Here is a 12,866-nt window from a genome sequence, read left to right as displayed (position 1 = left end):
AATCAAACGTTTTAACATGAATAGTCAGACATTTCCCCTCGAAGCAATTTGTTACATACGCTAAATCAGTGGTCACCAAACTTTTTGAGCCCAAGATCCCTGCTCTTGGGCATGAGCCTAGGAAAGATCAACACGTCAACGCTGGTTTTGAGCTTTCAAATAGCCACATTTTCATCGCTAGTAATAGAGACTGAGAAGGTTGGGATTAAATAGACTTTGCTTCTTCCGACTCCTTTTCAGACATGTTGAATTGTGCAAATGTAATCCTGTGATGTTCCTTCATGTAGCATGTTATTGTTAGCACTTTATTACCCTCACTATGATGATCTCTCTGAGTATTACGGCCATTGTAGTTGCTTAAAGTTGCTCACTTCTAAGCACGAGCAGGCGGAGACGCTCTTGCCCATCTCCATGCCCATCCCCAGGTTCTCCAATGTTCATGTGACCCTTGCCGTTTTCCAGCACTTTTCTTTCTCCTCTCTTTGTCTGTCCCCTCATAAAGTATGTTCTGTTTGGTAGCTTTATAATGCAAACGCAATACAACTCACCTGCAAATCTGTTAGGGCAAAATAAACACAGTCCACCCATACTGCGTGATTAAGCTGCCAAACATACTATCCCAATCATATTTTAGTCACCAGAGACAGCAGGCTAAGCTGGAACCCTGAAGTTAACACACTTTGCTCAGCAAAAGAGGTGGATGAAAAAAGCAACAGAATATTAAAGAAATTCCACACCACAAAGTCCATCTGTCGCAAATACGCCACATTGGATTTGCACATGGAGGGTATTACAAGTGACAAGACTTTATAACAACTCTTTCCCTCCCTCGCGTGTCAACCCACAGCCCTGACAACCGATCCAGCTGTCACTCCAGCAGATGGGAAGGCGCTGCCACGTGTGAAATGCAAAGCTATTTTAAAAAAACGTGACAGCTTTAAGTCATGGAGGCTGGCAGCTAACTCCATTTTGCATGCAAAGAGTTTGTTGCGCTCGGGATGCCTGTTCCGCTGCGAATAAAAGAGCGTGCGCGGGCAGACGGAGGCTCCCTCCAAAGAAGAAAGTTTGCACTCACCTGGATCAGTGTCAAATCCTCCAGATTGAGCCGAAAGAGGTGATTTCTGAAAGGAACACAGGGAAGCATGTGAGGTATGTTATTCCAGATAAATACATCTAAATAGGGGAATATTCTGAGGGGATTTTCATCCTGGAGGTAAACAGGAAGTTCTAACGTGAAAACTATTTCAAGGATGTCAACATGTTTCAAAAGAACTGCTTTTAAAGTCTACTTGGAAATTCATGAATTCAGTGCACATCCCTTTAAACATAAATCAGGAAATATTAAAGAGTTTGTAGAGTTCAATGTTTCACACGTTGCCGATTTGTATTTGATATCAAGGCAGCAGACCAGGGAAAATCTCAGCTTGACTGTAACTTTGCTTGAAACGAATCTCTGCTCCCGCCTTGCCTAAAGCGTTTCACTTTAGCAAGCCGCTAAATGACTTCATTGACTCTCGCCTCTCTTCAAGAGCGATTGCGTTCCTAGAAATACGCCTGGCAAAGAAATAATTTAGTATTGACCAACAATGTATCAGGCTCGGCTACATTACCACAAGGACACTCTGGAGAACAGCCATCATTTTCTCCTGGTGACTTTTAAATTACCTGCTGTATATTTCACGTTTTCTCTCCTCCAAAGACCCGACATGAAGCAGGAAAATCAAGTTACATTCAATTTTCTTGTTAAAAAAAAGAAGCAAGATCAATATTTCAATATTTCATAGTACCGTGGAAGCTCGGTTGGGTCAGATGAAAACCAAAAATGAAAACCCAAGCAATTTTTTTTCCCATGGGAAATAATAATAAGAATAAACAATAAATCCAATTTATTTGTTTCAGACAACTTTCTTTGGCAGCAAAGTGGCTTATTTTGCAACACTCGCAGTGCGCTTGAACGCCTCATCAGCGTAATGCTTATTAGGAGGAAGGAAGGAAATGGAAACAGATGTTCATTATTCGTTCTGAAGTATCATTTTTATGGAGAGCATTTCTAGGTGCGGCTAAGGCGCTGAAGGGATCCCATGTTGGCCGCTTCAGGATCGCGTGTCTGTTCGCAGACGAGGTGGTCCGGATGACCATCACAGTTTACTGAGGCTGTTCGCAGATGGGTTTGAAGCTTCTAGGATGAAACTCAGCACCTCCAAATCGGAGGCCATGCTTCTCAGTTGGGAAAGGGTGGACTGCACCCTTCGGGTTGGGAGTGGGTCTTGCCCCAGATGGAGGAGTTCAAGTATTTCGGCGGCTGGGCGCGGGAGATCGACAGGCGGATTGGCGCAGCGTCTGCAGTAATGTGCGGACCGTCGTGGTGAAAAGAACAAGATAAAAGCGGCCGAAATGAGATTCTTCCATAGGGTGGCTGGATCGCCCTAAGAGATAGGGTGAGGAGCTCGGTCATCCGGGAGGAGTAGAGCTGCCTGGACGTCCTTGACGACTTCCTGGTGAGGTGTTCCGGGCATGCCCAGCCGAGAGGAAGCCCCGGGGCAGACCGAGGACATACTAGAGGGACTGTCTCTCACAGCTAGGCCTGGGAACGCCTCAATGTCTCCCCAGTGGAATTGGAAGAGGTAGCCGGAGACCCGGAAGCCTGGACTTTCTGAGACTGCTGCCCCGTGACCCAGACACAGATAAGCGGAAAAGAAAAAAAAAATCAATGGATAGATGGATCATTTTCAAGGTTTCGAGAATCGAGGTTCCATTGTACTTCCCCATCAGCAAGACACATTTTTACATTATTCCACGTCAGTACAGATTTATACTCTTTTTGTGTGGACGCACACGCACATATTCATACTTACCGCTTTTCCAGAGCTCTGCCAGGCTTCCTGAAGAGAGGCTATCAGCCATGTCTCAGTGCAGTGTCTGTCTTCTACTGTATTGATATTTGCATCGATCAGGCTTCCCTTCCATTATCACCAGCATGTCTAACCCAGCTTGCCGCCATCCATCCAAGCACATCACCTTTCGCAGTTAAGACACCTGACAGGCCATCAAAGTTGACAGCGAAGACTGAACTAAATCTTTTTTTTCTCCCCAGCGTCCCCACTGATGGGATTGCCTCAATGTCACCAGCGTAGCCAACAGTATTGCGATTGCTCCTCGTCAGTTACACTTGATAGCCACCAGCGCCACAAGAAACAAAAATGTCTGTAAAGTTCAACTTTAGTATGAATTTGACGGTCAAATCGTGTTTTGGTATTATTCCGTTTTTTGCCCTGGTTTTCGCACACTATCTTAAAGGTTAACGTACAGCATTGCATCGAGCAAATTAGTCCGTGTGCCTTGGACTGTATCACTGTGTGGAATGGAGGTGTCCAAACAAATCCACCGACTGTCCATGCATGTTGGATTGAGTTCGACTGCGAAATCACCCAAAAAGTTGCAAGTACCAGCACTTTGATCAAGAAACACGATTGAATTCAAGAGAGAACTCTTCGCAAAGTACACATGTGGCGTCCCATCTCTCCTGCCTCTCTGCTCTCTGTTTTTTCCCCAACAAGAGCCTCCAATAAATGTAAAAATATTGATCATTATTTTGCATTGTCTGGCATGTAAAACTATAGCTGTTGTCTATAAAATTTATTTTTTTTAAATATTTTTAGGTGTGTGGAAGAATTGCGTCCGTTGCCGAAAAATGCACTGAAATTGCCTCTATTCTCTCTACTCTACTCTAGAGTATTTGTTAAATATTAGAAATATATGAGAATAAATAATATATCATAATGGTAATGGTGATAAATGATAACAACACGGATGTTTGTAATTTATTTGTAGGTACTTTTTGTTTTTGTTTATTTAATGCCTTGAAAACAATGATTGTATATATAATATACAAATATTTTATATTGTATTTGTGTATGTCTTCAATTGTTTTGTGTAAATTCTATCTTTGTTAATGTTGTAAAGCTGGGATTGGGAGGCAGTTGCCGTTGCTTTCCTTCCTTTGAATGAAAAATTTAAAAAAATTGCTGAAAGATAGATCAATAGTTCGATCGATTGATAGCAAGATAGATAATTATGGACTGAGTGGATGCGGGTCTGGTAGGAATTCTGACAGTCACTTGTTAAAATGACATCCTTATTCTTGTACAGCTTGGATTTTTAGCTTTAAAAATATACTACTTTATCATAAGCTATGATATTACGTGTTGCAGCCACTGACTATTTAGCAGAAGCCCTTTCCTTGAACTTTCAAAAGACATCTGGAGAAGTTACACGTCACGCGGCGCACCAGCGAAGCGCATGAAAAATGCGACATGGTGGATGAGAAAAGGGAAACACAGCAGAGACGAGAAATATATACACATTTACCTGGCACCCACAATCAGTTCGTTCTGGCCGGGGTCGAAGGTCAGCTGCGAGTAATCCACCGTGCCCTCTGCCTTGAACCGGAACATCCACGGCTCCATGCCTGCCAATGACACCACAAGTTTTTAGATGCGCAAAGAGTAGAAGAAAAAGGTCCTTGTGGTTACTGATACTGTATAATTGTCCCTCCATGTACACAGATGCTGCCTCACAGCTGCAAATATCATGTCAAACACACATAACTGAACTGATGCAGTAATGGGCTTAAAAAAAACTAAGTTACAACACGTCATCCAACACATGGCAAATTGACCTTACAGTAGTGTGTTATTTTGGACCTGGAAAAGTACAACATATTTAATAACATCTAATTACGCCACAGAAAACTGAGCCTGGACACTAACCTTTGAGGGATCGTTTCCGGCAGCACCAGGCCCAAGTCTCTTAAAGTGGAGGATCATTTTCAGTAACTTGGCAGAATTGTCATGCTTCTGCGTTTACCAAGAACTGGATACCACGGTAGGATTATGCAGTGAAAATAAGATACATATTTTGAATAATAAACATTATATATTTTTGCTTAGACTCCTCTTAGCGACCAATGTGTTGAACATTGTTTACAGATGTTTATAAACTCAACTCATTCAATCCCAGCCATTTTGTGTCGTATGGCTATATAAACATGGAACCTACCAAAAGAAAGACTAGACTCGCATCTTTCATCAGGAAAAAAAACAAAACATTTTCCGTCCATTAGTAATCAGCAGTAGAACATAAGTAAGTTTCAGGAAAATATCAGCTCCCAACTAGAAAAGGGAGAAAAGCAGCTTTTTGTGAAAAGATACAAATATCAAATCGAAATTTTCACATTGTTTTCACACTGAGCTGGGTGTGTGCACGTGCGTGTGAATGCGTTCAAATTTGTTGATCGCGCGTCAAAATGTGTCTCCTGCATCGGTTACATCAATTGTGACTTAACTGTGGAAACGGACCAGCCTGGTGAAAAGATGGACGTTTGAGCTAGACAGACACTGACCTACATGCCTGCTTTTATGGCGCCCAAACCATTAACCCTTGACCAATCCAATCACTGGTCCGGGGAGGATGCTGAGCTTCGAGGACAGCCTGTCTACTGTCTGGCTATTTGATAGTCCTAACTCGGAGTACATACGTAACTCAACCTGGCACAACTCTGTTTAGATTAGGACTGCCAAACGATCGTGTTTACTCCTCTTACATCACTGAAGTGGAACAATTTGCTGCCATATGCATATATTTTATTATCATGTTGGAGAAAGAACCAAAGGCAAGCTTCATTAGAGTGTCGCATCTGGAAGGCGTCTCCATGCTTGTTGTTTAATGGTCCATGGTAACAAACCAGCGGACTCGACAATGTTAAAAAGCCTGCAAGCTGCATTGTTTCTTGCTTTTGTTGAAAAAGACCTCACTTTATGAAGCCATAAAGGCTCGCTGTCCATTGTAGATGCACTGCTAAAATAGAAATTTTATGCTAGCAATGAGCTAAGCTAGGCTAACCTAGCATAGCTTCTCTAAGCTTCAAATTTTGCAGCTTCACTCTATTGTGGTTTTTCAAAAAAATATATAAAATAAATAGTGCCGTTTTGCGGTTCACTAAAGCCTATAGTTATTCTAAAAATATGCATATTTTATGGGTTTTTTTGCCTAAATGAAGCATTTTCAAGCATAAAATGGCTAAATGAACTAAAATACTGATATAAGGCATTCAGAAGACGCATTCAAAAGATGTGATATGTAGTATTCTACACTGATCAATGGGTGTCAGGAATGTTACTGTAATGTTCAGTGAGACACACAAGCACCAGATTTGATTGCAACGGGGACAATAATCCCTAGCACGGGCTACCGTTGCGGCCGTAACCCCCGCCAAGCTAAAACTCAACAGTGAGCCCCTGACGTCACTTCCTGCCTGCCCCCGCACTTAGCTCCCCTAGCGCTGGAACATTTACAGCAAAACACACGAACTCAATATTATTTATGGTAAGACAATTAAACCCAAAACAGGAAAAATGATGCGTTTTGCTGTAATTACATTTCTCAAGAAGAATTTTGTTTTTTGTGCCAGAAACCCAGCAAGTCTGCGTTGATCGAAAATCTAAATTCATACCGACTAAACGTTTAATTTGCTCTGCAAAAGGAACAGAGCGAGACAACACGCTGACTATCCTCGAAAACACATCACCTGCTTCTTCAGGCGCACCTGTCAACATTTCCAATGAAAGCACGCTCTCCCCCCCTGACAGCACCAAAAGCAAGCACAAGCAGAAGCGTGTGTCCCGGTGACAAATACTGGCGTTCTGAGCGATTTGAAACAAAGACAAACAGAGCGTGCGGGGAAGGCGGCTTGCAAAGAGCACCTGCATGCTGCTGCTTGTGTCACGGGATTAAATTCCAGCTGTGTGAAACCAAAAAAGTTGCGCTGCTGATTTTTCTTGGGGTTTTTTTTCCCCACAAAAAGTTAGCCCAGCACTACTACATTTTCATTAGCAATATCAAAGACCTCAGTCGACTTCATCACACATCATCTGCCGCTTCATTTATCCAGGGGAGATGTGTTTTTTTTCCCCTATCAGCAAGAAAATCTATGTCATACAAATGACAAATGACACCACCTAAGGCAGCGGGCCGGACCGCATAAACCACTCAGATTCAATAGAAACATCGATAGACACGGGCGATGCACCGATGCTCACATAATGCAGCGAAAACCAAGCAGAACTCAACCAAAATGATCACAGCAGCGACGAGGACCGAATGTGCCAAATTCTTGTGTGGGGAGAAGTTTGTTGTTCCGTCATTTTGGATCAATGTAAAAAATAAAAAAAGAAAAAAAGAAATGTGGGAGAATTTGACGGACAAAAAAAAGCAGAATTTGACATGTGTAGGATCAGACAAGGATTGAACCATCAATCGCCAGGTTGGAAGACTCCCTGGAGAGCATAAAATGACTCGGGGACGCCATTTAATTTGTCAATTTGAAAATTGAAATGTTGGACTGTAAAAATACAGACTGAACGAAATGATAACAGCAGGGACGAGGATTGAACCAGCAACCATCAGGTTGAGAAACCACCACTTTACCTCCTGAGCCACGTCACCCTGTAAAATAAGCAGAACGTTACAGTAATGGAAAATGGAAAATGATTTTCCACCAGTAGGGGGTGTCAAATAAATTGACCATTCATTCATTTAATGGGAAAACTGGCACAGGAAATATGGGATTACACTAAATGCGGGAATTTTTGGAAAAGTCCTGATAGCCAAGGTGTCCTGAATGAGCTGTTTGAGAAAGGTGGGAGGAGTTAGCTGACCAAAAAAGAAGCAGTAGAAGTACAAGTAGAGGAATGAATAGATGAAAAATGGTATGAGACAACTTTCCACAGTGGGTATTGTATTGTTGTCATTTGCATCCAATGACTTGTGTCACATTGGATTTTCCGCGCTGACCAACCACCAAAACAAGACTCCACAGCAAAATAGACGGTAAAACCACGCTGTGCCTGTCACTCACGCACACAAAGCATGCTCTTGTCATCTTCTCTCTGGAAAACAAACTCCAGATTAAAAAAAAAAAAAAGATATGTTGCTTTTCTTTGTAGTCCACATTGGTAAATAACAGTATCAGATTACTATGAGGTCTGGAGCGTACCTCTCTCACTGTTTCCCACCAGTCTGTCATAGTTTTGACAGAAACAAGCCGGCCCTTGGCCTCCCAAAGGTTGTGAACCATTGACCTTAAGGCCGACAGGTTTGCTGAAGCCAACCATACCTCATAAATCCCCCCTATCCCCATGGGAGTGTGTGAATGAGAGAAGACATGCTATTTTACTGGAGGATGCTAAAAGGTTCTAATTGAACAGCGCCAAGGATTTATAGCCTTTTGTGATCAGGCCAAACGCTGTAAACACTGGCAAACAGCAGGACCGTTCTGCGGAGAGGTTCTACAACTCATAGGGGTTCACCCCATCCCAGTTTGTTGGCTTTACAGCAGGGATGCAAATCTGCGCTATTGTGATATTTATTTGCCTTGTGAAGGCTTGAAATAGCGCTTTTTTCACGCCACCCCTGGGGAGGCTTTTATGATCCCACACAGTGCCAAACAAATCAACCTTATCGTTAGCACAGTAGCAAAGGAAACAAGGGGACAACTCCCCCCCCAGCTAATGAATATAATTAAAACAGCCATTCCTTAGCCTACTACATGGGTTTAGCGTAGCAAAACAGGGGGAAAACAAATAGGGAAGGCTGCTAGGGTTGGGTATCATTTGTCATCTGATACTGTACCCAAACTGGTACAGTGTAACCTTAATTAGCGTACACCCCAGTCAGCGTGTTTTTTGGTTTACTTCAAAAAGTCACGCAAGAGTTTTGCCTCTGTGTACATTTTCCGGTTAGTGTCCAATATGACACCCGTTTTATCACGTTATTAATATACGACATGAGTCCAACTGTGTTATTAATGTATTGTTAATCACAAAACATCCTTGCTAGCAGCCGATTAGCTTGCTAATACATGGAAACAGGAACCGGTCGTCAGCTCCGTCGCCTGTTTATGACATCAGCTGACACTGTAGTTCTTTGCTAACTAACACAGTTGCGTCAAGTCTCAAAATTGTTGTCAATCTAATACACCCAGGGCCTTCACAATCAGTAATGCTCGCCCAGGTCACAACATTATTGGGGTTATGTTTTGCTATTATTTGTTGTAGCGCTACCCCAAAATGCAAAGCCATGTCAGCTGGCGCAGTCCAAAAATTTTCTTTATTATCCACTAAGAGCAGCACGGCTAACCAAGACTGACACTGCAAAAATCTAAAACACACAAATCCAAAGCAAAGCAGAAGTACAAAATGGCATAAACTCACCATTGAAAACACGCAAACGTAAATGGTGCAGCACTGTCCCAGTGACAACGCTGTGCTTAAGAAGCCTGCTGATTGCTAACGAGGAACAGCTGAGACCAGTAGCTGCCTCAGGACAAGGCCAAGAGGACTCAAAACATGAAATAAATACACCAAAATAAGAGCACTATAAAAGGAAATGTCGGAACAAAGGAAAACCAAACCCATAAGTCTAAACTGTCATGTGGAGCACGACAATAGGGGGTGTTTCTTTAACCAATCACATTTCAGATCCGCCTCGCAGGTCCAGCTATAGCAGGCGTACAGTAACACTTCGAGTTATGCAGTGCGCTTGATCATTATGTGTGGGTAACTGGAAAAAATGAGTTAAGATACAATGTATTGGGAAATAAGGGGTTGACTGGTTTCTTACTTTAGTAATAATGGTTTTGTAATAAACCCCAATTCTGTAATGCCACACTATTTTGAAATTGTGTTTGTGTATTATTGATGGTTTGTATAACTGTGAAACGAGAGAAACACTACTGAATTCATAGCAGAGCAGGAAGGTGGCGTCTTTGGCAACGAGCATGTCTTCAACGAAGGTAAAAGTTAAACTTAAATGTTCATTTCTCCCTTCCGTTTATCATTTCTATGTATTTATATGCATTTCAAAGTGTTATCTTCATGTAAAACATATACTTGTAATGTAAAACTATCAAAACATGTTTTGTGTTAACATTTTTGGCTTTCTGAAACTGATTAATTGGATTGACGTGATTTCTTAGGAGGAAAATTGATTCATTTAGCATCTTTTTCGATTTGAGTCGGCCCTTCTAGGACAAACGAGTGACGTTAACCAAGGTTTTACTGTATAAATAAAACGTTCAAGTAATAAAGTCACCAATATTGGTGGATAGCGAGGACATGTTGTGTAGCTGTCGTGGAGAGCAACAGCGAAACATGTTTGCGCTGCTGTTGGTGTGTTAAGGTTGGCAGTAAAGTTTTTCTAAAAAGCACCCGACTCTGTGCCACCTTTGTCGGGACACTGCATTACTTGCAAGACGTTACTTGCCCAATATCACCTTTGAGCACTTGTTGCAGGGGGCTGAGATCTCATTCATTTAGCACCCAAATGAGGCACCGGTGCCCTTATGATAGCGAGCTGGCTGCAGATGAAATGAAGGCACAATCACCCACAGACAGGCAGGGATCACAAACACTGAGAATGGGGTGAGAATTCCAAAAACGGGGGCAATGAAACAAATGAACCTGCACACACAATTCCCTTTTTGCATTGGCTTCCCTCTCATCCTCTTAACCTCTGTCTCCCCCGAAATAGAACACCCCATCGCTCATTTCCCATTTGTTATTCCCCGCTCTGACACGGCGCGGCTGACAAAAAAAAGGCAGGAAGGATAAATATTTGCACTCCGCATCAGAGGCCACGCAGGTCTGGCAGAGCTCAACGTTACAGCTTGATGATGCAGCCAGGATGACAACAATGGCGACATGTGGAAGCGATTGGGAAGCGTGGCTGTTTTCAGGGAGTGGCGCAAATAGAGTGTGGCAGCCGGCTCTCACAGAAATGAAGAGTCAATTGACGCTAAATACAGTTCTGTGGTAATGGGCGGGAGGAAGAATTGCAACTATTCAGTGAAGTCCACGAGCGGAAACGGTCCGGACGAGACGTTGGAAAAATAAACACCTGCTCAAATCGAAAAGCTAAGGGCATTGGAGACCTCGAGCGCATTGAGGTTTCGTCCTATTATTTCCAACAAGAAAAACAAGCCTGTTTTACAATGAAAAGTCCTGACACTTGAATTTCTGCGGCGGCGCGTTGGCCCTGGGGCACTGAGTAAATCATGCAAAACAAACCGCTGTGAAACCACTGACAAGTGCGCAATGAAATATTAAAAAGTCAATGTGGATTTAGGTGATGGGAGAGAGGAGAAGACTTGATGACCAAACATCTCCAGGGTACAGAAAAGGATTTTATTGTCAGACATCCAGCCATCCATTTTCTCCTGCTTATCATGTTCAGCGGGACAGGAAGCTGGAGCCAATCCCAGCTGACTTTGGGTGAAAGACGGACTACTGGAACGGTCACATACAGTCACTGAGTGGAATTCGATCCCATGCTGACTGCATTAGAGTCAGCCAGTGACCCGTGAAAGATATACTTCTAAAAATATAGCCACTGGAAGTCATGAAACTTGAGAACAATAACCAAGCCAAATGAGAAATTTAAAGATTTTAGATACTCGGCGATAATAGATACTACGGGCACTTAACAGGGTTTCCACCAGATCTTTTGAATTTCTCACATCACAGCTTGAGGAAGTCAATGCATGGCAACTTGCCAGCAGTAACCGCTACTCAGTATCGTTTGTCGCTTTTTTCTAAAAATGGCAGCCAGGAAATGTTTTTTCAGATGTAAGAGTTGTGTCTCTTCCAAATGGGCTTCAAAAGGAAACGGGAATAAGGCAGCAATGGGAAGTTTTTTTTATTTCTGGGGAGCTGGAGTCCTACCTCATGGTCACTACCCCTCTGCTCTCATCACTTCACGGACAGCTGTTTGGTGAGCAAAGCACAGTTCAATGCCGGTTTCTCCAATATTCATCCAATTGTATCCAATTTTTTTACTGTTTGCTGACAACCATTCGTGTGTAACTGGTTGAGGGGGGCGTGTCTCTAATAAGGTTGGGTCTGTCCGCCCTGCAAGGCACAATCCACTGTTATGGACCACGGTTTTTCAATACATTTTGCACTGTGTATGTACGCGTGCGAGTCTGTCCAGGCTGGCGAAAAGCCCTCCCTGCGATGTACCATTTCCCACACTGTACATATTTCAAGTGAGGGACAGTCTATTAAAAGCGTATAAAAAGGTGAGGCATCCAGTAATAGACGATAGCAAGGCAACAGTAATAGCGAAGGCAACTAGGACCTGGCGGATCTCCTCAGCTACGGCCCCCCTGCCTCCTGGCCCCGACATCGAGGTGCGGTGCACCTATTTTTGAACACTCCGATATAAATTCACACTGTATATATAAAATTACTATACATTTATTACGGTTAATTTGTTACACATGCGACCGTGATGAGTGAACTTCCGCAAAGTAGAATTCCTTATTTATAAATTGAATATTTTTATAGTTAGAGCATAGAAAACCTGTTGACGACCTTCTAAATACAGTTTTTAACGTTATTAGACCCCTCTAGACATGAAATAACACCCCTATAGTTACCGTTACACTCGTATTGCCCAACATACAAGACTCGTGTTTGTTGCTTTCAATGTGCTTCCTAAAGGAGTTGAGTGGCAGGCAGGGGTTCAGAGTTGAGTTTCATCTTGGAAGCGTTACGGCGGCAACTGTAGCCCGTGTTAGGGATTATTGTGCCTGTTGTGAGATCATAAAAACCTGTTGTTCCAGCGATCAAGTCTGGTGCTTGTGTGTCTCACCTAACATTACAGTAACATTACTGACACCTAGTGACCAGTGTTGAATACTACATATCACCACATAGTCTTTGAATGCGTCTATAATTAATATCTTTTTGAAGTGCAAAATGGCGAGGGATTACTGTAGTGCCCCACTGGGATCCAACATCATTTTAAAA

General features: G+C 42.7%; 2 protein-coding genes across 6 annotated transcripts in view; both read right to left on the bottom strand.

Annotated features, from left to right (window-relative positions):
• The window catches only part of si:dkey-118j18.2 (uncharacterized), a 192,338-nt gene that overhangs the window by 103,954 nt on the left and 75,518 nt on the right, over positions 1-12,866 (bottom strand). The gene's annotated exons all lie outside the window — the stretch shown is intronic.
• Positions 1-12,866, bottom strand: part of sema5a (sema domain, seven thrombospondin repeats (type 1 and type 1-like), transmembrane domain (TM) and short cytoplasmic domain, (semaphorin) 5A) — a 133,092-nt gene that overhangs the window by 75,660 nt on the left and 44,566 nt on the right. For all 5 annotated transcript variants that reach the window (XR_008567328.1, XR_008567329.1, XM_054765309.1 and 2 more), the window contains 2 exons: positions 4,369-4,468; positions 1,076-1,121 (listed from right to left, as the gene is read on the bottom strand). Coding sequence is in view for 3 of the 5 variants with exons in the window: in XM_054765309.1 (XP_054621284.1) it covers positions 1,076-1,121; positions 4,369-4,468 (146 nt within the window). In the remaining 2 variants the exon portion in view is untranslated. The remainder of the gene's footprint in view (positions 1-1,075; positions 1,122-4,368; positions 4,469-12,866) is intronic.

The sequence above is a fragment of the Dunckerocampus dactyliophorus genome, chromosome 21 (assembly GCF_027744805.1).
Source record: "Dunckerocampus dactyliophorus isolate RoL2022-P2 chromosome 21, RoL_Ddac_1.1, whole genome shotgun sequence".
NCBI classification, from domain to species: Eukaryota; Metazoa; Chordata; class Actinopteri; order Syngnathiformes; family Syngnathidae; genus Dunckerocampus; species Dunckerocampus dactyliophorus.
Note: the sequence above shows the minus strand (reverse complement) of the source record. Positions and strands in the feature narration are given on the sequence as shown.